Source organism: Bufo bufo, chromosome 8, assembly GCF_905171765.1.
Source record: "Bufo bufo chromosome 8, aBufBuf1.1, whole genome shotgun sequence".
Classification (NCBI taxonomy): domain Eukaryota; kingdom Metazoa; phylum Chordata; class Amphibia; order Anura; family Bufonidae; genus Bufo; species Bufo bufo.
Window position 1 is genome coordinate 161,925,009 of NC_053396.1, and position 22,486 is coordinate 161,947,494.

Here is a 22,486-nt window from a genome sequence, read left to right on the forward strand (position 1 = left end):
GTGTTGAACCCCACTGATCAGGTATTGATGACCTATTTACTGGTCCCTTGTTGACACATCACTGACCGTATGTGACTGGTGATGTGACTGGTGATTGGAATTTCCTGTGTGTTGAGTTGGGATAAGGAAGCAGAGACCAGTAGGGACCGGTCAGGGAGCAGCTGGGAATCAGTGTGGTTAGTATTACTACTTTAATTTTTTACCCACTTTGCCCCTTTCCTAAAAACTATTACTCCTGGATAACCCCTAGGTGTTCGAAACCAATGGGACAGATTTTCACTGATCAACGCAAGTCATTTTTAGTTTAACAGACAAAAAAATTATTTGGTTGACCTTTGTAAAGTTTGATCATTAGTAATAATTGTTATGTCTGTAGCCAGATAACAAATGATTAATAATGTTGAGAGCAGCAGGTTGCTCTGTGCTGAACTCAGAGGAGGCCTGGTAACCATGGTAACTAAATTATGCTCCTTCCTAATGGGTCCTTATTGGTCCACTTAAAGGGAGTCTTTCACCTATACTGACCGTTATAGAACACTAACACCATTATCAGCATTATAGTCCCCATATGTGAATGCTACCTACTGTTTAGCTGTCCGTCGCTTATTTTCTTTAAAAAAACACTTTTATTCAAAATGCAAACTAGGTCTGAAGGTGCCTAGGGGCGGCATTGAAGCGGGCGGTGCCCAGGCCCCTCGTTGCTATTCATCTGAAACCCCTTCCCTTTCACCACTCTGGCCCGCCCTAGGTTCTTCTGATTACCTTCTCCCTTCAGTGTTAAAATTCCGCGCCTGCGCCATGCATCCGAATCACCGCACCTGCGCACAGCATTACTCATTATGGGCATCCCAGCTAGATCGGGATGTTGGGGCCGGCGCATGCGCAATAAACGCTCGGATGCCGATGTAAAGTCATTTTGACCAGGGGTGCCCAAACTTTTACATGTCACTGTATATGTAAACGATTACAATATGTAAAAGAGTAAGTTAATTGGGGAAAACAGTACAACTGACAGGAGGCTTTAGTACCCTGTTGGGCAGCCTCTGAGATACAGTTGGGAATGGAGGCATATGGGTTCCATATGGTATCCTGAGGAACATTTGCCCACAGATGTTGCAGGTGGGCCTGTGGATACTGTACACTTATAAGTTGCCAAACCTGACATCCCAGCTGGTCCAATAAATGCTTGATTTACGACAAATCTGGCAACTCCAGCAGTCTGTGTGCCTAAACGTAAATCTACACCATCCCGTAGCTGTTGTAGATTTCAGCCTTCTATTATGCCTAAAAACTGTTGCAAAAGAAGATAAATATGCTGGGGCTGCTGGCCCGACCCCCTCACCAAGGCCCCTTGTTGGAAAGTAGAAGGAACTGTGGAGAAACTCCACTTACAACATTTGTTGCACGTAGCATTTAACATGGTGTTTGCGACTTTTTTTTTTACACCAGAAAACTGTTGTGGAGGGACTGGGATTCCCCCCTCAGTGTCTAATCAGACCACATTTGTAATCATTTACATATCTACCTGAGGCATAATTAATTGCAAGCTGAGTTTTGCAGCAATCTGACATTTCTATCTGGGTGAGAAAACAATATTTGTCTAAAGTCCCCCCCCCCCTATATTTTGTATTGTATTTATATACACAGATGCAATTTTTTATGTCTCCATTGACTTCTTCTGCAAGAAATTCCATGTGAGATCTGAGCCTGGGCCCATTTGAATATTAGTACTGTGTCTAGGATAAGCAGAGCAGATGTTGCCGTGTTGCGTCTGTAGATCTTCACTCTCCGAACTCTCTCCAGATGCTTGTATATGACACAATGCTATTATATTTATTTTAGGCTCTTTAGCAGAGCAGTAAAATTCTTAAGCAAATCAGTAAATCCGCCATAAAAATGTCCCAGTCACGGTGTGGAGCTCATTTTGTTGTATTTTTTTGGGCATGAGGAATAGACCATAAGATAAGCTCATGCAGTATAATCAAATGGAAAACTGCAGATACAAGTTTACAGTATGGGGACAATCTCACTAAGGACATGTGAATGGTGTCATGATTGTGATTATTGGTTGTATGTACCATAAGCCACACTGCTGAAACTCAACGCCAACTGCCAATATCTTCTTGTATTAATAACGTGGACAGTTGTGATGTTGGTAGACCAATGTAGTTTAGCACTAACCTCTGTACAACCTTTATCCATCTGTACTATTAGGACATATGGGGGTCACCCACTTGGTACCCAGGATAGAGAGCAGCTGCAAAGAGTGGCTCCTGCTTTGACAGACAATGTCAGATAGGTGTGGGTCCCACCTATGTAGAGAATGGGGTCCCCAAATTGAAGGAGAGCACACCACGCATGCTCTCCATTGCCTGGCTATTTTTGGAACTCTCATAGTGTTGAACGGAGGGTGGCCATGCGTGCGCGGCTGCTGCCTATTGACTTCAGGGGTCCCATTCCGGAGGGAGTGAATATGAGTAATATGAACAATGTCATTTTTGAATATTCATTATCTGATAACTATTGTATTATTCTAACTAGTCGAAGTTAAAGAAGGGATCCGAATTTCAGGAAAATTTTGATTTGCCACAAAGCCGAATTTCCTCCTGCTTCGTGGTAACACATCGATTTTCCTTGAAATGGCGGTAAAAAATAAATAAATCTTACTTGCCTCATTCATTTGAGTGTGAAGAGGCCGCCGCGGCCATCTTGCTTGAAGATCCCGCCTGAAATCTCGTGCACTGTGACGTATGACGTCACCACACCGGATTATGTCATCATGCGCTGCACAAGATTTCGTGCTGGATCTTGAAGCAAGATGGCCACAGCGGCCTCTTCACACTCAAATGGGTAACAATTTTATTCATTTTTTTTGTTTGTTTTTTAAGAGCAACCCCTAAAATGCTTTAACCCTTTAATGACCCATGACGTAGCTGTACAGCTTGTGCAGCGGGCGCCTAAGCCGCGGGGTCTCTATTTTAAATAGCAGAGACCAGCAGCACATGTATGCGATCATCTTACCTTTCGCATACATCTTACCTTTCAGATGCCGTGGTCAAATGTGACCACGGCATCTGCGCAGACCGGAACCGGAAGTCGCGCTCTTCGGGTCCGGTAACAGCGCTCCCCGGCAGAGATTGGGGAGCCTGTTACTCTGCGCTAATTGACCGGAGCCTCAAGCAGGCTTCCATGTCAATTAGATGTATATACCAATACAGGCCACCAGGTGGCAGGCTTGTATTGGTATAGTGCAAAATAAGTCTTTACTGATGAATATTTTCCCATCAATAAAGACTATGGGCAATCAAATGATTGGCAGTTATTGTTACCGAAGGTGACTTAAAAAAATAAAAAATAAAAAGCAAAAATAAAAAAGTAAAAAATAAATAAAAGAACCTAAAAGTTCATATCACCCTCCTTTCCAAAAAATAAAAATACTTAACCAATTAAAAAAAAAAAAACATCATGGGCATTGCCGAGTGCGAAAACGCCCATACTATTAAAATATAACAATTTTGCCATTTTGTCACTTCAACTACCCAATAATTTGCTGAGCCCTCACACAGCCCCGTACACATAAATACAAAAAAGTTATAGGGGTCAGAATATGGTTATGAAAAAACTTTTTTTTTTCCTCAAAGGTAAATTTTTTTTCAGTATTAAGACGCAAGAAAAATTATTCAAGTGTGGTATCGTTGGAACCGTACTGACCTGGAGAGTGAACATAACAAGTCATTTTTCCCGCATAGTGTACAGTGTAAAAAATAAAAAATAAAAACCTTTATCAGAATTGCGTTTTTCCTAATTCTACCCCATTTGGAATTTTTTTCCAGCTTCCTACTACATGGTATGCAACCGTAAATGGTGCCATTAGAAAGTACAACTTGTCCCGCAAAAAATAAGCCCTCATGTGAATGGAAAAATAAAAAAGTTAGGACTATGGGAAGGCGGGGAGGGGAAAACGAAAACGCAAAAATGGAAAATCCCAGGGTTATCATTGATCTCAAATGCCGCGATCGGCGATGAATGCGGCATCTGAGGGATTCAATGACGGGGGGCGGTGTAATTGCCGTTCCCGGTCATTGCACCCACAATGTGCTTTGTGATGAAGTAATTCGCCACAAAGCAAGTTGTTTTGTAAAATTCGTCAAAGCAGCCAAATCTAATTTTTAAGAACTTTGCTCATCTCTAATTCTAACATTTTCAATATTAGCCCTGTGGAGTTCTGGGTGTGTTGCCTAAGTTGTGATTACACTTAGCAATGACTAGCCGTTATAATTTAGTAATAATGTTGTGCAGATCAAGCTCGTACTACACAGGGTTCTTGCACAATCATCTAATCTTTTACTTTATCTTTGTCTCCAATTCCATATGGATCCGTTTCTTTAAAAAAATTAGCTTGAGACAGCTAGTGGGGACAGACACAGAATTACCTGGGTGGAAAACCTTCTATGGCAGTCTTTTTTTCCCGTATTTTTTTAAAAACCATTGTGGTCATCGTTTTGTCTTAAATTGATAATCAGGGTTGCCAACCAAAATTTTTCTTTTTTCTGGACAACCTATCCAAAAACATGTTGTTTAGCCAAACTGGAAAACAATGCTAAATTATAAAGATTATGAATAATACATGCCTATACCTCAATATACAGCTAAAAACTCATTACCAGCATTTACTGTGAGCTGTCAAATGATGATAATTCCCACAAAAGTACCACCGGCCTCAAAAAAATCGAACGGACATAGGAAAAAAGTCACCTACTTTTACAGACTGTCCAGAAATTTCTAAATTTCTGGATGGTTAGCAACCCTGGTGATCATTGGGCGAGAGGACTGCTGGTTACAGACCAAAAGAAGACTTTTGTTAAAGGGGTTTTCTAAAAAATAATAATATGAGAGTATCTGATTGGTGGGGGTTTGACACTTGGGATCCCAGCCAATCAGCTGTTCAAGAAGGCACCAGTGCTCCTGTGAGCCCCGCGGCCTTCTCTCTTCTTTTCCTGGGCCAATGATGTCACATTGTTTGTTCATGTGGCCTAGGAGCAGCTCAGCCCTATTCAAGTGAATGGGAATGAGCTGAAATACCAAGCACAGCCACTATACAATGTATTGCGCAGTGCTTGGTAAGCTGTGAGAAGGCAGTGGCCCTCACAGCGCCACTGCCTTCTCAAAACAGCTGATTGCGAGGGTCCCGGGTGTCGTACCCCCACCGATCAGATACTGGTGACCTATCCAGAGGATAGTAAAATAATTTTTATGTATAGAGCAGCACTTCAGTACCTTGATGAGTCGTAATGGAAGATGTGCAACAGCCAGTCTTTGACCCCCGATCCAAGGTAGTCCACCGATATAAAGTTCAAATAGTAGAGATGATGGCGGCATATTCTTCCCAAAAGTTCTTTATTTGTAGTTACTCCATGAAAAAATGTACAAAGAAGCCCATAAAAGTGGCAAAGTTTCGACTACGCAGTAGTCTTTGTCAAGCATTGACGTAGTCAAAACGTTGATACTTTTATGGGCCTGTTTGTACATTTTTTCATGGAGTAACTACAAATAAAGAACTTTTGGGAAGAATATGCTGCCGTCATCTACTATTTGAACTTTCTATCCAGAGGATAGGTCATCAGTTAAAAAAAAATCTCAGGAAATCCTTTTAAGTAGTCACTGGGATAATATAGTGCCTGACAGGTAAACAAATGTGTTAAAAATGTGAGACATATTTCCTATTCAGTTCTAATACAACACTGTCTTTGGTAAAATTGATGGCCCATCCATGGGGGTAGGCTATCAATTTTAGACTGGTGGGGGTCCTCTAATCAGCTGTGTTGCTTGCACAAACTCTGTAGCCTCCTTTGAGGCAGGCTGGTACCTGCAAATTCTGTACTTTCCATAGCAGTGGTGCAAAGTATTACAGTGTTGATCCGTTCACTTTAATGGACCACGGACCCTTCAAATGGATATTCGGCACCCTTGCCAAGCAGCTATCACTTTTAACAGGCTGGATAACACCTTTATTAGATTTCACAACTTATTATATATATTTGTGAATTTTTGAGAATTCACTCTTCTCACTGAAACACAGTCACTCCCGGCATAAGACAGGAACTTAAAACTAATCTACATCTTGAACTTTCTGAACTTCTTGAAAACTTCTTGACTCCTTTTTATTTTTTTCAAATCTGTGAAGGTAAATTGAGAAGTTGTTGTGTGGGAAAGGAGTGTAGTCATTTGACCGAACCTAACCATTGTCAGGGCTTAGAAATGCTTTAACTAGCTGCTTTAATTTGTGTGCAGTTAAGTGAAGAATGCAGACAACATGGAGACAGGACACACAGAAGAATCAAAGAGTAAGAGCGCCATTAGTTCATTTATGGGCTGTCCATGCTTTCATGCTGTGTCATTAGGGTTCTTTTATTTACTGTGCACAATGAGTATGCTAAATGATTAATAGAATCAATGCGCTACTATGGTTCTTGATATAAAATATGCAGCCTGCAGACATGGCTCTAAGCAATTTTTATATTCTTCAAAAAAGACCTGGCTTAGGAGGATAATAGTTGGGAACAAAAGTCTTGGATTAAAGGAGAAGTTTCTATAAATTTATGTAACACATTTTTTTAATTATCTTCTACGAGGATAATTTACTGTAAGAATTGATGATATAAAGCCCAACCATGTTGTGAAAAAGCTAATTGGTCATAGCTTCTTCCGTCTCATAATTTGCGCTCAGCCAAGTTTATTTATGGTTGTACTTGTTGGGGCAAAACCCCCACCTCTATGATTGGGTTCCAATTGAAGTTTTGTTTATAAGCGCTCAGAGGGAGCTGACACAGGCACACTGCTGAATCAGATTCTCTCTCTCCTTTATTCCATAAAAGCATACATTTTTATAACACAGATAATCACAGACAAAACTGGCACACCACCAAAGGGGCGGAAAGTGAAACGAATGATTTGATTGGTTATTCATAAAAGGCAATACTTCCGCACCATACTAACAGAATTAGTCTTTAATGGTTAAAAACTTCTAATAATTAAAAAGCTTCTGCTGCATCTTATCTCAAAGTTAGTATTTGTTGGCAGCACATCCCAAATTCAGAAAGAACATAACTCTCTCTCGTATGTCAAAATCTGATAAGGAAGCGAGGGGGCTGCTTACCTTGGCCTTGCAGTTGGGAGCATTCAAATGATATACACAGACTCCCTACGTCTAGCCAGCTGGTTCATTCATTTTTCCATATATGTGCAAGATGGAGGACATGTTTATACAAAATGGATTCTCATCCCGCACATACCTTATGAACCACCATATCAAATAATTGCCTTAAAAAATTATAACATGCTGACTGAGTTAGACATTGCCATAGCCCCAATTCTGCAACTACTGTAGTGTCCTATATTGTAGCATAAAATAACCTGAATAGGAGATAGTGTATAATATATGTAATATTGTACCATTTTTAGCTTTTAAACTTTCCATATCCTAAAAGAAAACAAGGCTTTTTTATAACACGTCAAGGGATTTTATTTTATGTTAGACTGACAGTGAATACATTTGTCCTGATGATACCCACCTAATACAAGAACACTTACGCTGGGATTGAATGGCAACATATGGTTGAACACAATTGGCAGTAAAATCACATTCATTACCATGAAGCTTCCTATGGGAAACGAGGCAGTGGATACCCTTCCAATGTTGTTTGTGACCTTATTTGTAGGTAAGTATGGAGGTTGTGTGGTAATCCCGCAATTTTACTATAACTTTTGCACTGTATAACCCTAGTCCTACTGAGTCATTTACCTCTGCCTCTTGGACATGATCAGGACAAGTTTTCAACCTCTGGACATACAAAATGAATGTTTCTGTTCACTGTCAGTAGGCAGAAATCTTAAAAATGCAGAGGAATTGAAACGCAAAGCACAATTACAAAACTAATAAAAACTCTTTAAATGCTAGAGTTACCCATACGTAAAAGCAAACTATACTATAGAGCTGTTGGAGTCAAAGTTGATATATCAATCACCATCTTCAAGATGTTAACATATATATATATGTTTATTCATAAATGATAATTGTACTATGTATGTTCTAATATATTATTGTATTAATATAATAATATAATTGTATTATTTCTGTTCTTATTGAATTGGGTATAATGAGTGTTATGTAATTGATTTCCGTCCCTTCTTCCTTTCACCCTGAACGCATCCTGACACAATCCGTATGGTTCGTGTGAAATGTTTCTTAGTGTATCAACTGCTGACCATTGTAACAACCAACAATAATGCATGTGGTCACCTCTTTAAAAGTACCTATCCAAATAAATGTGTCCCCTGTCATTGCTCTGTTGTGTCCTGCCGTGCTTCTTGTGCTGCTAGATTGTTTTTAAAACCACCAAATATAGCAATCCAAGGGGACTGCAATATGTGCGGAAATGTATAACAAAACACCAATTCAAAAGCGCACATATGATATTACACAAAAATGTATTAGTAGAACAAATCATACAACAAACAACATATCATAAAATAAAATAAATAGCAGCAATACATGAAGGTACTATGACAGTATTAGCTCACCCTGGTCATTCAAGGCCGCATCGTCACATCTACATAGGGTATGCTGTGCCAGTAATAATTGTTATACAGAAATCTGTAAAAGTACACCTATGTACCCATCTTGCACAAGTCCCATAAGTAGCCATACCAGTAGCTACTGTAACCATGCAGAGAGAAATCGCTCCCCTAGAGGAAGCAAGGCGAAACGCGAGTCGGGGTTGGTTTGTTCACTCCTGTCCTCTGGTCTGTATTGCTCTCTTATGCTACTTTTTGCACTTATTTCTCAATTGATGATGGTTTTGTCGTTACCAGGGTATGCGGGATAGTATTCCAACTTATCAGGTTAATTCCTGTTGGGATTTCTCTCTGCAGGGGTTACAGTAGCTACTGGTATGGCTACTTATAGGACTTGTGCAATATTTTTTGTAGCTAGATGGGTACATGGGTATACTTTTAAAGATTTTAGTGATATGTGTATAACAATTATTACTGGCGCAGCATACCCTATGTAGATGTGACGATGCAGCCTTGAATGACCAGGGTGAACTAATACTGTCATAGTACCTTCATGTATTGCTGCTATTTATTTTATATGTTATGTATGATTTGTTCTACTAATACATTTTTGTGTAATATCATATGTGCTCTTTTGAATTGGTGTTTAGACAGATCCTCCGCCAGTTCTAAATGTAAGACTGCTTCCTAAAACAGGCATAGAAAATGGTAAATGAAACGGGAATGACACCCGTTCCCTTCCCCGCACACGCCCACAATTTTAAACCTGCATGAGCGGGGAGAAGTCACAGATTTTAGGCGGATTTCAGATTGAAGATCTGGAGCTGGACAATATTATTATATAGCATAGCAATTGCAGTATAGATGATATATGTTGGGGGATTATCATTTGCCAGGTTAAAGCTTTAACCAGTTTCCTTCTCACAAGTCTAGATCTACATGACATTGTTCTTACTGAAAGATTTTCTTGCTGAATCTATGTTGAGAATGCATTATGTACATAAAAGCACTTTGTAGGTACAAAAAGAAAATTGCTAGAATAAGATATGGAAGCATTATACATTGGCACTTTCGATAGATCTTCAGAAAAACAAGTGGCCATATAAAATCCATCCTTGTCTTGTGAATTTTGAAGCTTCAAAAGAAAGAAAAATATATGAAAGTGGATTCAAATTGCATTTTGTTCACTCTCTCCTTTTTCTGTTTTCTTGCAGAAGCATTTGAAATGGTAATACGGCATGCAAGGAATTACACGAACACAATGTTTAAGACTCATTACCAAAACATCTCATCTAAAACCTTTAAACTGGTCGGTGAATTATTCACAGACATTTCACTCTATGTCTTGGGTTCCGACATTAATGTGAATGATATGGTGAATGACTTTTTCGATGGCTTGTTCCCGGTAGTGTATGGCAGTTACTTGAGCCCTGGATTCAAAGAGTCAGTGGAAAGTGTAGAGTGTCTTCGACTGGCCAGACGAGACGTCAGTGCGTTTGGTCAGTATCCAAAAACAATCATGACACAAGTATCCAAGTCCTTGCAGGCTTCTCGAGTTTTCCTTCAGGCTCTGAATCTCGGCATCGAAGTGATTAATACTACTGACTATTTAAAGTTCAACAAGGACTGTGGTAAGGCACTACTGAAAATGTGGTACTGCTCCCACTGTCAAGGTCATTTACTGGCACGACCATGCGCTGGATATTGTGGGACTGTAATGCGAGGTTGCCTTTCTAGCGTTGGGGAAATAGACTCTTACTGGAACGAATACATTGCATCAATTGAGAAACTTGCCAAAGAGATGCATGGGATTTATGACCTAGAACGTGTTCTACTTAATCTGTTTTCACTCATCCAAGAAGCTGTAGTAATTGTTGTAAAGAATGGAGGAAGGCTTTCCACTGCGGTAAGTCACTTCTTTATTATTACAATAGGTTTTGGAGAGGCTAATGTGAAAAATGCCTTTAAAACCAATAGCCAAATCCCAACAGTAGAGATTTTTGATGAAGTTGCTTCAGGTGAGTGGGTCCATTACATGGCTGCATAACTGTGCAGAGTCTATTATTGTCTTGTAAATTGTCTTGTATCTTATATGGTGCTGTTGCATGCTTCAGCATATGTAGTAAATAGAAGACTATTACTCAAACCTGAGAACATAAAAACTCAAACTAAATGGTACCCCTGTTTCTGATGAGCTAGTGGCTCTATGAACCTTAAAGGGTTATACCATAGATGTCCGATAGATGCAGGTTTCATCTATGGAACCATCTCCAATCTCAAGGTGGCCACACTAGCAAGACTCTTTCCATTTGTTTCTATGAGAGTTCCAGATAAAACCAAGCAAGCACACTTGGCTAATACATGAAGTTCAATATAAGTGAATTGACAGAGCAGCCACCTCTCCAGTCTTGTTGGCTCAAGTCGAGATCCCATCCAGACATGAGACCTGCACCTATTGAATATCTATGGCTGGAAAACTAAGGTATCCAATGTGTGCATTTCACTGGAAACGTATATAATTGGCTTGAGCCAAGCAGTACATCACATTGGAGGTAAGTAAAGCCTGTTAAGTAAAGCCTATTGGCAGTCTAAGTAGTACCTGTCTGCAATACCATTATGGTGCTAGATCTGCAGTGTCCCAGACCTGGGGGTATTTGCAGTTGTTATGTAATGTTATGTTTTGCATTGACATGTAAGTATACCAGCATACAAACATATTGGTGGCAGGGACAGGGTTAACCACCCCATTCTTCCCTTTTGTGTGGGAGTGGGCTGGTCCTACTTCCTTCCAGCAAGGGACATTCTAGTTTAACCAGTGTGGAGGAAGGCAGGACAGTTGAGAGCTTCTACTCCAAGGTTCTAAGTGACCAGCAAGAGATCCCATTCTCCTGAGACCATTGCTCCAGAAAGACTGCAAGAACAACATTATACCTTAGAAGCTACAGAATTGATAGTCAGCAGAGTGACCAGAAAGTTGCATCTTTACAGACCCCGCTGCAGGTGTGGGAATACGGTTTAGACACCCATTACTTAAATAACAGGCCAGACCAACTCCAAGCCTGCATTGCACAGTGGACACCTATATCCACAAGTGCCAGCATACTGCTGTCAGCCAGAAGTGCAAGAGGGAGAGTTATAAGCAAGATAGCATACCTGAAGTGCATTAATCTCCACTTATCCAGCCACCATACCTCTTCATCTAGGGACAGAAATTGCCTTTTGTACAAACTACTGCAGGATATACTACAGGTTATATTTTGCACTGAGTAAAGAGACTTTTATTCTTTCACTTTTGGCCTAATTCTTCAAACCACCTTTCCACTGCACCGATCCCCAGGGAGCAATGGCCTAACAGAGTACATCGTGACACATCTCATCAGGGCCATTACCATTCCCATCCTCTGCACTGGCTCACTGCACATGTACAGTATTATACTTCTCATGTGGGCCATGATGAGCTGCACCGTTGATTTTAAAGTGGAGTTGTCTCTGACCCCTAAAAAGGTCCTGTTTGCAGCATAAAAAGTTATTCTGTGACTCCTGCTGCTTTCTGACCTGTATATTTAAGAACCTGTTTTATCTGTATTAATTATGTCTGTGGTAACAGGTATCTCAAGTGAGGAAACTTTTTGAAGCCTTCATATGCTGGGCATTTAAATGTTATTGCAGAATACTGTTGCATAAAAGTGGATTAAATAATGGGCAGGGAACAGTTAGGATGACAAGTATGATGAGCACAGAGAACATATGTTAAGTGCAGTACAGTATCTAGGCTGCAAAGAATTACATTTTTGATTCTTTAAATTTTTAATTTCAGTTTTTATGTTGAAGTGACTTGAGCATTCACGATTCTTATTTGCCCACTTCTCTCACTAGATTTTTTAACCCCTCTCCAAGAACACCTTCATATCACTTAGAAGAAGAAAAGAATCGCATGTAGAAAGTCAGAACTGAACTTCAGTGGTGCTAGTGTAATAGGTGTCTTAGATCTTATGCTCACCTTCTTTGCATTTGCCTTCTCCAGCGCCCACATGCCTCCTATGTCATGGTCACTTGAAGTTCTTCTCACTCAGTCTTTCACATTTCTTACCCCAGAATTCTCATGCTTTATGCATTTACTGTAGTTCACATTACTTACTAAACTACTTCTCTTCTGACATTATATCCATCATTTTACAAGCTACAAATCTAGTTCCCTCTTATTCCACCTCAACTCCTGCAAGAGTTCTTCACCCTCACTGCACTTCAAATCCTGATTCCACAACTTTTCATTACTTTCATAGAATATTTCATCATTAATGCCATTCTAGACACTTGACACCTTCATCGCTCATAGGCGATAACACCAGCAAAGACAGGTATTGCAGGGCACTCTGACATAACTGAGAGCACAGTCAACTGCTGTCAGAATAGCTGCAGGTGAAACTCGAAAAATTTTAATATCGTGCAAAAGTTCATTTATTTCAGTAATGCAACTCAAAATTTGAATTTTGTGAAAAGGGTCAATATTCTAGGCCCAAAGTGTCACACTCTAGTCAGCTAATTAATTTATACCCCATAAGCAAAGGGTACCTGAGATTGTGACTTTGGGGTTTTCATAAACTGTAAGCCATAATTATCCAAATTAAATGCAAGCATTATATATGTACAAAGTCCTCACTCTGATGTAATAAAATCGGAGACTCTTAGCCAATATATTTTGATCAAAACACATCTGTTCCCACCTACCCCGCCAAGGTGGTCTCAGGTCAGACAGGTCCTACGCTAAACCTACCTATGCCATTTGGGCATCTATGTTCAGGAGCGCAGACTCCACACATATGGTGTGTTGCTCCTAGTCACCTCTATGTGCATCCAGCAACCAATCAGAGGAGGAGCAGGCACACCCATATGTACCACCTAATCAAGGCGGTCTGTTTGATAGGAAGGGCAAAAGTGGAGCGCATTCACACTTGAAGGTGCCACTCCCTCAAGCATATACTACATAATAAACAAAAATCACAGAAAAGACAAAGATAAAAACAACCTTCACAATATGATAAATAAATATGCGGATGTCCCTGGCCACATTTATGAAAAGAAAAAAAACACTGAAAAAAAAAGATAATGCACTAACAAAATAGATGCAAGCATTATATATGAACTAAGTCCTCACTCTGATGTAATAAGATCTGAGACTATATGTGCAGAGTCTGCGCTCCTGAATATAGATGCCCAATGTAGGTTTATCGTAGGACCTGCCTGAGACCACCTTGGCGGGGGTAGGTGGGCACAGATGTGTTTTGATCAAAATATATTGGCAAAGAGTCTCAGCTTTTATTACATCAGAGTGGGGGCTTAGTCCATATATAATGCTTGTATCTCATATGTTAGTTTCACCTTTTAAGTTGCATTACTGAAATAAATGAACTTTGCATGATATTCTAATTTTTTGACATTCACCTGTGGATCTGACGCCTGATGTGCTATCTTGAAGACCTAGATCCTGCTCATTGAGTGGCAGTGCCTTTAGCTAAGTTGGAGCTGCCCAGCAGGCACCTTTTGACCATTGTTAAGTGACAGAATGAATAGCGATGAGCCTAACTACACTGTACGGGAAGCAATTTCTGCTGGTTGCACTAATCAAACTGTGGGTTGAACATGAATATTACAGATTAATTAAGTAACTAGAAAACATGACCAATCACAAAAGCAACACAGTTCTTCTCATCTTACTTATTATCTATCTGTTTGTCTATCTCTCTCTGTCCATATGTTCTATTGGGCAGACACTTAACTATAAGGATGCGACCACGTGGCATGGTCATGTCACAATTGTGACGTGGCTGTGTTGCATTCCAGTACCTTGTAGCCTGAAGGGTTGTAGAGGGCTCTAATTAAACTAATGAAGACGGCACTGTTAAGTGGGTCTTTAAAGTTATTGGCAGAGAGGTATTGACGGTGCGGGGTGGCCATTAACAATACAGATCTACTGAACTGTGCAGTCTTCATTAGTTTAATTAGATCTTGCTATGAGCTTTCCAGCCATGAGGTACCGGAACGCATCACAGCTGGGTCACAACTGTGACACTACTGCGCCATGTGGTTACACCCTAAAAAATGGGCCCTCCCAGAGTAATTTCCCTACATTGGCACTTAAGGCTATTCCCTACATCTGGCATTTGAGGCTATTGGTGTCCACTGTGTAATGCAGGCTTGAAGTCAGTCTGGCCCGAATGTTATTTAGGTGATGGATGTTTAAACTGTATTCCCTCAACTGCAGCAGGGTCTGAAAAGCTGTGACTTGCTGATCATTCTACTCACTAGCAACACTGTAGCTTCTAAGCTATACGGGTGTTCCTGCAGTCTCACTGTAGAATTACATGCATGCTTGGATCACCTGAATTCAGTATGGCATAAGTGGCTGTCAGACATCTCAGACACGGTTTAGTTTCTCAAGAAACAAAATAGTTATTTAGGGGCACATTTATTAAGACCGGCTAGTTCTAAATGTAAGACCTCTTCCTTGCTGTCTTACATTTAGACATTTTTCTACACCTAAAACAGGCATAGAAAATGGTAAATGAGACGTGCCTGCCAGCCCATCCCCTTCCCCACTTACACCGCGCCCACAATATTAGACCTGGCATGAGCGGGAAAAGTCGCAGATTGCGGCACAGCTAAACGCTGCGCCTGAAATACAACTAAGTTAGCCATATTTTAGAATGTTAAATTACCCCCTTAGGCCTCTTGCACACGACCGCGGGCGAGCCGCATGAGGATCGCGACCCCACTCACTTGAATGGGGTTCGCAATCCGTCCGTTCCGCAAAAATATAGGACAAGTTCTATCTTTTTGCGGAACGAAAGCACGGAACGGAACCCAACGAAAACACTCCGCAGTGCTTCCGTTCTGTGGTTCTGTTTAGTTCCGCACCGCATCTCCGGATTTGCGGACCCATTCAAGTGAATGGATCTGCATCCGTGATGCGGAATGCACACTCCTGGTATCCCGTGTATTGCGGACCCGCCGTATGCGGGGCGTAATTCGGCCACGGGGGACACACGTTCGTGTGCAAGAGGCCATAGTCTGCTCTTTCTGACTTCAGTTGTACACTGAGGTATAAGTGACTGACAGCTATGTCTGTATACATACTTACATAGAAAATACTATCAATAACTGATAGGATTGACCCCATGTACAGCTGAACCAAAAGAGCTGAGATTTAACTAAATAAAATTACAAGTTCTACTTGATCTTTTCCCAAAACTATATATCAATCTGCTCAGCTCCTCCAGCTGTATGTGATGCTGCCTACTGTTAGGGCAACATGTTCAGTGTGATACATTTTACTTTAACTCAAAGCTATCCCAAAAGTTAGGCGCCAGTATGGATTCTCCATGTGTGTTGGCTACCTGGCTATTGGGATTTGTCTAGCTCTTTGCTTCCAGGTGTGACCATATTTGAAACCTATTCAATAATTCCATATCCAGCTTTGTGCTAAATTTACATGAACGTTCACAGTAATGTTTGTTCTTAGTCATTCCCCGCTTGTTATTGCTGCTGTATGGGGATGAATAATCTATGCTACGATCATTGGTGCCTCATACAGTTTCATTTGTTTGCCAGCAGCACATCACTGTTTACACATAGCGATGTGCTGCCTACAAACGATGAGTTTTTGTGCTGCTTAAATGGATTATCCGACAAAAGGGCGTTTGGCGGCTGATTGCCAGCACATGTCCACCGGGCAGTTATTGGGTATGAGGGTTCGTAAAAAAAACATTTAGTTTCGATAATTGGCCCAATCATGTACAGTACAGACCAAAAGTTTGGACACACCTTCTCATTCAAAGAGTTTTCTTTATTTTCATGACTATGAAGGCATCAAAACTATGAATTAACACATGTGGAATTATATACATAACAAACAAGTGTGAAACAACTGAAAATATGTCAAATTCTAGGTTCTTCAAAGTAGCCACCTTTTGCTTTGATTACTGCTTTGCACACTCTTGGCATTCTCTTGATGAGCTTCAAGAGGTAGTCCCCTGAAATGGTCTTCCAACAGTCTTGAAGGAGTTCCCAGAGATGCTTAGCACTTGTTGGCCCTTTTGCCTTCACTCTGCGGTCCAGCTCACCCCAAACCATCTCGATTGGGTTCAGGTCCGGTGACTGTGGAGGCCAGGTCATCTGGTGCAGCACCCCATCACTCTCCTTCATGGTCAAATAGCCCTTACTTTCAAAGTTTTCCCAATTTTTCGGCTGACTGACTGACCTTCATTTCTTAAAGTAATGATGGCCACTCGTTTTTCTTTACTTAGCTGCTTTTTTCTTGCCATAATACAAATTCTAACAGTCTATTCAGTAGGACTATCAGCTGTGTATCCACCTGACTTCTCCTCAACGCAACTGATGGTCCCAACCCCATTTATAAGGCAAGAAATCCCACTTATTAAACCTGACAGGGCACACCTGTGAAGTGAAAACCATTTCAGGGGACTACCTCTTGAAGCTCATCAAGAGAATGCCAAGAGTGTGCAAAGCAATAATCCAAGCAAAAGGTGGCTACTTTGAAGAACTTAGAATATGACATATTTTCAGTTGTTTCACACTTGTTTGTTATGTATATAATTCCACATGTGTTAATTCATAGTTTTGATGCCTTCAGTGTGAATCTACAATTTTCATAGTCATGAAAATAAAGAAAACTCTTTGAATGAGAAGGTGTGTCCAAACTTTTGGTCTGTACTGTATATCCTTCATCTTTCTTTCAAAGTGACATAATTCCTTCAATACTTTATTCAAATAATTGGATAGATGTTATGTTACATCGCTACCTTTGTTACCAAAAGCTTACTCAGATAACAAGGAACCTTACTTAAAATGTGGAGTTGTAGTGGATGGTAGTGGCCCTAATAAGATGCTATGTCACACTGTGCTCTCAGGCCGTGGGGATCGGTGCACTGCAAAGGTGATTTAAAGACTCACACCAGAAGTAAAAGAATAAAAAATTTTCTTTACTTAGTGAAAAATATAACTTTTAGTACATCCAGCAGTAGTTTGGACAAAGTGCAATTTGATGAGGTCTGGTGGTTGGATAAGTGGCAGTTAATGGCACCCCTGATGTACTGTCTTGCTGATGTCTCTTCCTTGACTTTCTGGCTAACTGCTGTAAGTTGGCACTTAGGTGTCCACTGTGTAATGCAGATTTGGAGTTGGTCTGGCTTGGATGTTATTTAGGTGATGGGTATCTGAACTGTATTCCCTCACCGGCAGCAGGATATGTCAAGTTGTGACTTGCTGGTCACTCTGCCATCAATGCTGTAGCTTCTAAGGTACCCTGGTGTTCTTGCAGTCTCTCGGGAGTAGTGATCTACCAGAGAATTAGTTCTTTTGATGGACCCTAGCACTCTGGGAGTAGGAGTAATTGAACATGCTTCCTTCCTTCTCTTTCCTACTGTAGCTAGAACTCCTCCCTACCAGTCCACTCCTACAAAGGGGGAAGGAATGAGATGGTTAGTCCTATTGCTAATGCCAACCATCCTTTATCTTTTGGTTTACAGGGTATGAAAAACATGTTGACATGAACATAAAAACCATTGCAGATATCCCCAGGTCTGGTGTCATCGGGGTACAAAAAAGAAAATCTCAACAGTTGCCTTCTTTCTTTTTTTTTTTTTGTTTTGTAGCTTTTTTATTTTACTTCAACTTTGTTCATGCATTTTGTTTTTGTTCGATTATGAGTCACTCTGAGACTTGTTCCTAAAGTTCTTTGACACATTGGCAGAAAGAAACTATTAAAAAAGAGCGAGGCTTCCGTGGTGTCAAAATCTGCACATTTGGACCATCTGCCACTGCATTATAAATACCATCTATTAAAATGAAAATGCTCGCTCTGTTTCTGAATTGAAGTGTTTTGAACCTTTTGTATGCTCTGGTTTGTTTTATTGTACAGTGGTTGGTGTCTTTTTAATCAGCGGCAGACATCATTGTGGAATACAGAGATGCAGGCCTAGCATTATCTCTAATGAGGCAATCTGTCTGCTTAGATCCTGTATTGTACGCTAAACACTGCTTTCAATAATCATATGTACTGCATCACCAAGGGATGAAATATTGTCTTGCGGCTCGAGCATCTAATCGATAACGCCCCCCCACCCCCACTCCAGATTGATGTTTTAAGAATATCTGAAGCAAAGTCGTTACTTGCAGAGTTACAATGCTGAGGCATTTTCCCCTTATGCGTGGCGCCGTACATTCATTACATTTCTCTACTTCTTCTTTTTTTCTAGTCTTCATTGGAAAAACAACAATTTAACCAGCTTTGATTTATCAAAGTCAGGACAGAGTTTTTATCAGCAAGATGATTAAACAAAGTGTCACATTGTCAGTGCGTAGGGAAAAAACTTAAAGATGGTTGTGATTTACCGTGCTGATGTTACATTATCTTTTAATATGTTTTATGCTATTCTACACAAATTTCAGCCGTTATGGGATCAAGGCTATTTTATGATTACAATCAGAAAGAGAACATGGTGTCTAGTAGGTTCTGGCAGTTGTAAAATGATCTGGGATTTCCGTGTTCCTTGTGTGATGATCCTCCTGGGCTTCAAGAAGAACAGCCAGCTCCTCAGAAAGACCAAACTAATCACACTGAAACAACCCATCAATGCCTATTTTATGCATATTTCTGTAAGCATACCCCTCCAAGCAGTCCTTCAAAAAATAGCAGAGCTATTGGCATGATGGCATAGGCTTAAATTTAGACTAAAAGCAAGCCTTTCAAGTGATCTGTGCGGTCCTATCTGAGAGCAGCATGTAATAGAAGGAGAGAAACTTAACTTGTGATATATACACTCACCTAAAGAATTATTAGGAACACCTGTTATATTTCTCATTAATGCAATTATCTAGTCAACCAATCACATGGCAGTTGCTTCAATGTATTTAGGGGTGTGGTCCTGGTCAAGACAATCTCCTGAACTCCAAACTGAATGTCAGAATGGGAAAGAAAAGTGATTTAAGCAATTTTGAGCGTGGCATGGTTGTTGGTGCCAGACGGGCCGGTCTGAGTATTTCACAATCTGCTCAGTTACTGGGATTTTCACGCACAACCATTTCTAGGGTTTACAAAGAATGGTGTGAAAAGGGAAAAACATCCAGTATGCGGCAGTCCTGTGGGCAAAAATGCCTTCAGGATGCTAGAGGTCAGAGGAGAATGGGCCGACTGATTCAAGCTGATAGAAGCAACGTTGACTGAAATAACCACTCGTTACAACCGAGGTATGCAGCAAAGCATTTGTGAAGCCACAACACGCACAACCATGAGGCGGATGGGCTACAACAGCAGAAGACCCCACCACTCATCTCCACTACAAATAGGAAAAAGAGGCTACAATTTGCACGAGCTCACCAAAATTGGACTGTTGAAGACTGGAAAAATGTTGCCTGGTCTGATGAGTCTCGATTTCTGTTGAGACATTCAAATGGTAGAGTCCGAATTTGGCGTAAACAGAATGAGAACATAGAAAAGTCAAGGTTTGGTGGCTCACTCACTGATATATTCTGGAATAGGTGCACTGCCACACAGCACTCCCTGTTGCTGTTTGGAAGTGTAAATAGAATTGCAAAGGATTGGGCGTCACTCAATATCTGGCATTGATATAGGCAAAGCAAAGAATGGTTTGAAAAGTATTATTTAATAACTAACAACATGTTGTATAAAATACATAAAATAACATAAAACACACTAAAAATACACATATACCCTGTTATGACCACTATAGTGATGATGTTCAATCTCTATTGTTCTTGTTAAAGTCCATAATAGGTCATATTGAAGTCCTTAATGGGTCATATGGTGATGAACAAATGAAGTGAATGCGGTTAGTATTGGTGTCGAAAGCGCTATATTAATTGCAAGTGTACTTTACCACTCCTAATAGTCGGGTCGTTGCTTGGCTGTGAGCCGCAGGAATCGCTCCTGTTAGCCGTCCGGGTGTTGAACTGTGAGCTGCAAAGACCTTTGGAGGCGTGCTCGCCTGTTGACGATTCCCCGTATTGCTGAATGTACTCTGACCTTCCAGGACCTGACGGTGGCGTCCCACGTGGTTTCAGTCCGATAGGTCAGGTGACTTCCTGTTTCAAGCGGGGTTTTCAAATAGTTGTAAAGTTCACTTAAGTTTTAAGCGTCTTCTTTATCTTGTCCCACACTGTCTGCCAACCATACGCGTTTCGGGATGAAATCCCTTCCACAGTAATAGTCACCTGCACACACAGATATCCCCCTAAAATAGCTAAAACTAAAAACAAACTAAAAACTACTTCCAAAAATATTCAGCTTTGATATTAATGAGTTTTTTGGGTTCATTGAGAACATGGTTGTTGTTCAATAATAAAATTAATCCTCAAAAATACAACTGCATACAAATACAAATACAATTCTGCACTCCCTGTATATATGTGTGTGTGTGTATGTATGTATGTATGTATATATATATATATATATATATATATACAGTTGCAAGAAAAACTATGTGAACCCTTTGGAATGATTTCTGCACAAATTGGTCATAAAATGTGATCTGATCTTCATCTAAGTCACAACAATAGACAATCACAGTCTGCTTAAACTAATAACACACAAAGAATTAAATGTTACCATGTTTTTATTGAACACACCATGTAAACATTCACAGTGCAGGTGGAAAAAGTATGTGAACCCCTAGACTAATGACATCTCCAAGAGCTAATTGGAGTGAGGTGTCAGCCAACTGGAGTCCAATCAATGAGATGAGATTGGAGGTGTTGGTTACAGATGCCATGCCCTATAAAAAAAAAACACACACCAGTTCTGGGTTTGCTTTTCACAAAAAGCATTGCCTGATGTGAACGATGCCTTGCACAAAAGAGCTCAGAAGACCTACGATTAAGAATTGTTGACTTGCATAAAGTTGGAAAGGGTTATAAAAGTATCTCCAAAAGCCTTGCTGTTCATCAGTCCATGGTAAGACAAATTGTCTATAAATGGAGAAAGTTCAGCACTGCTGCTACTCTCCCTAGAAGTGGTTGTCCTGTAAAGATGACTGCAAGAGCACAGCGCAGACTGCTCAATGAGGTGAAGAAGAATCCTAGAGTGTCAGCTAAAGACTTACAAAAGTCTCTGTCATATGCTAACATCCCTGTTAGCGAATCTACGATACGTAAAACACTATACAAGAATGGATTTCATGGGAGGGTACCACAGAGGAAGCCACTGCTGTCCAAAAAAAACATTGCTGCACGTTTACAGTTTGCGCAAGAGCACCTGGATGTTCCACAGCAGTACTGGCAAAATATTCTGTGGACAGATGAAACCAAAGTTGAGTTGTTTGGAAGAAACACACAACACTATGTGTGGAGAAAAAGAGGCACAGCACACCAACATCAAAACCTCACCCCAACTGTGAAGTATGCTTTTCTGCATCAGGGCCTGGACGGATTGCTATCATCGAAGGAAAAATGAATTCCCAAGTTTATCAAGACATTTTGCAGGAGAACTTAAGGCCATCTGTCCACCATCTGAAGCTCAACAGAAGATGGGTGTTGCAACAGGACAACTAGAGAAACCCAAAAAAGAAATCCCATAGGGATACACATACATACACAAAATATGATATTTTATTGAATAATTACATACAAATAATTACAAAAACATGATAAACAATGATCTAAAATGTCAAGCAGCAATACAGGCGATGTTGCAAATGGTAGCTCACATGCTGACCGGCATGGTATAAGATCCCAAGAACCAAAATAAACTCTGCACAAGAACTAGAAGCAGCAATGCCAAAAGAAATTATATCTATGTACCAAAAATGCCCTGGAAATCTGATGTTCCTAAATGCCCTGTATCAAAAGACATCCACACAAGGTCCCAACAGGCAACCAA

At 40.4% G+C, this 22,486-nt stretch overlaps 1 protein-coding gene across 1 annotated transcript in view; it reads left to right on the forward strand.

Annotated features, from left to right (window-relative positions):
* The window catches only part of GPC3 (glypican 3), a 712,927-nt gene that overhangs the window by 224,211 nt on the left and 466,230 nt on the right, over window positions 1–22,486 (forward strand). The window contains exon 3 of the mRNA XM_040442690.1: window positions 9,789–10,480. Coding sequence (XP_040298624.1) covers window positions 9,789–10,480 — 692 coding nt within the window. The remainder of the gene's footprint in view (window positions 1–9,788; window positions 10,481–22,486) is intronic.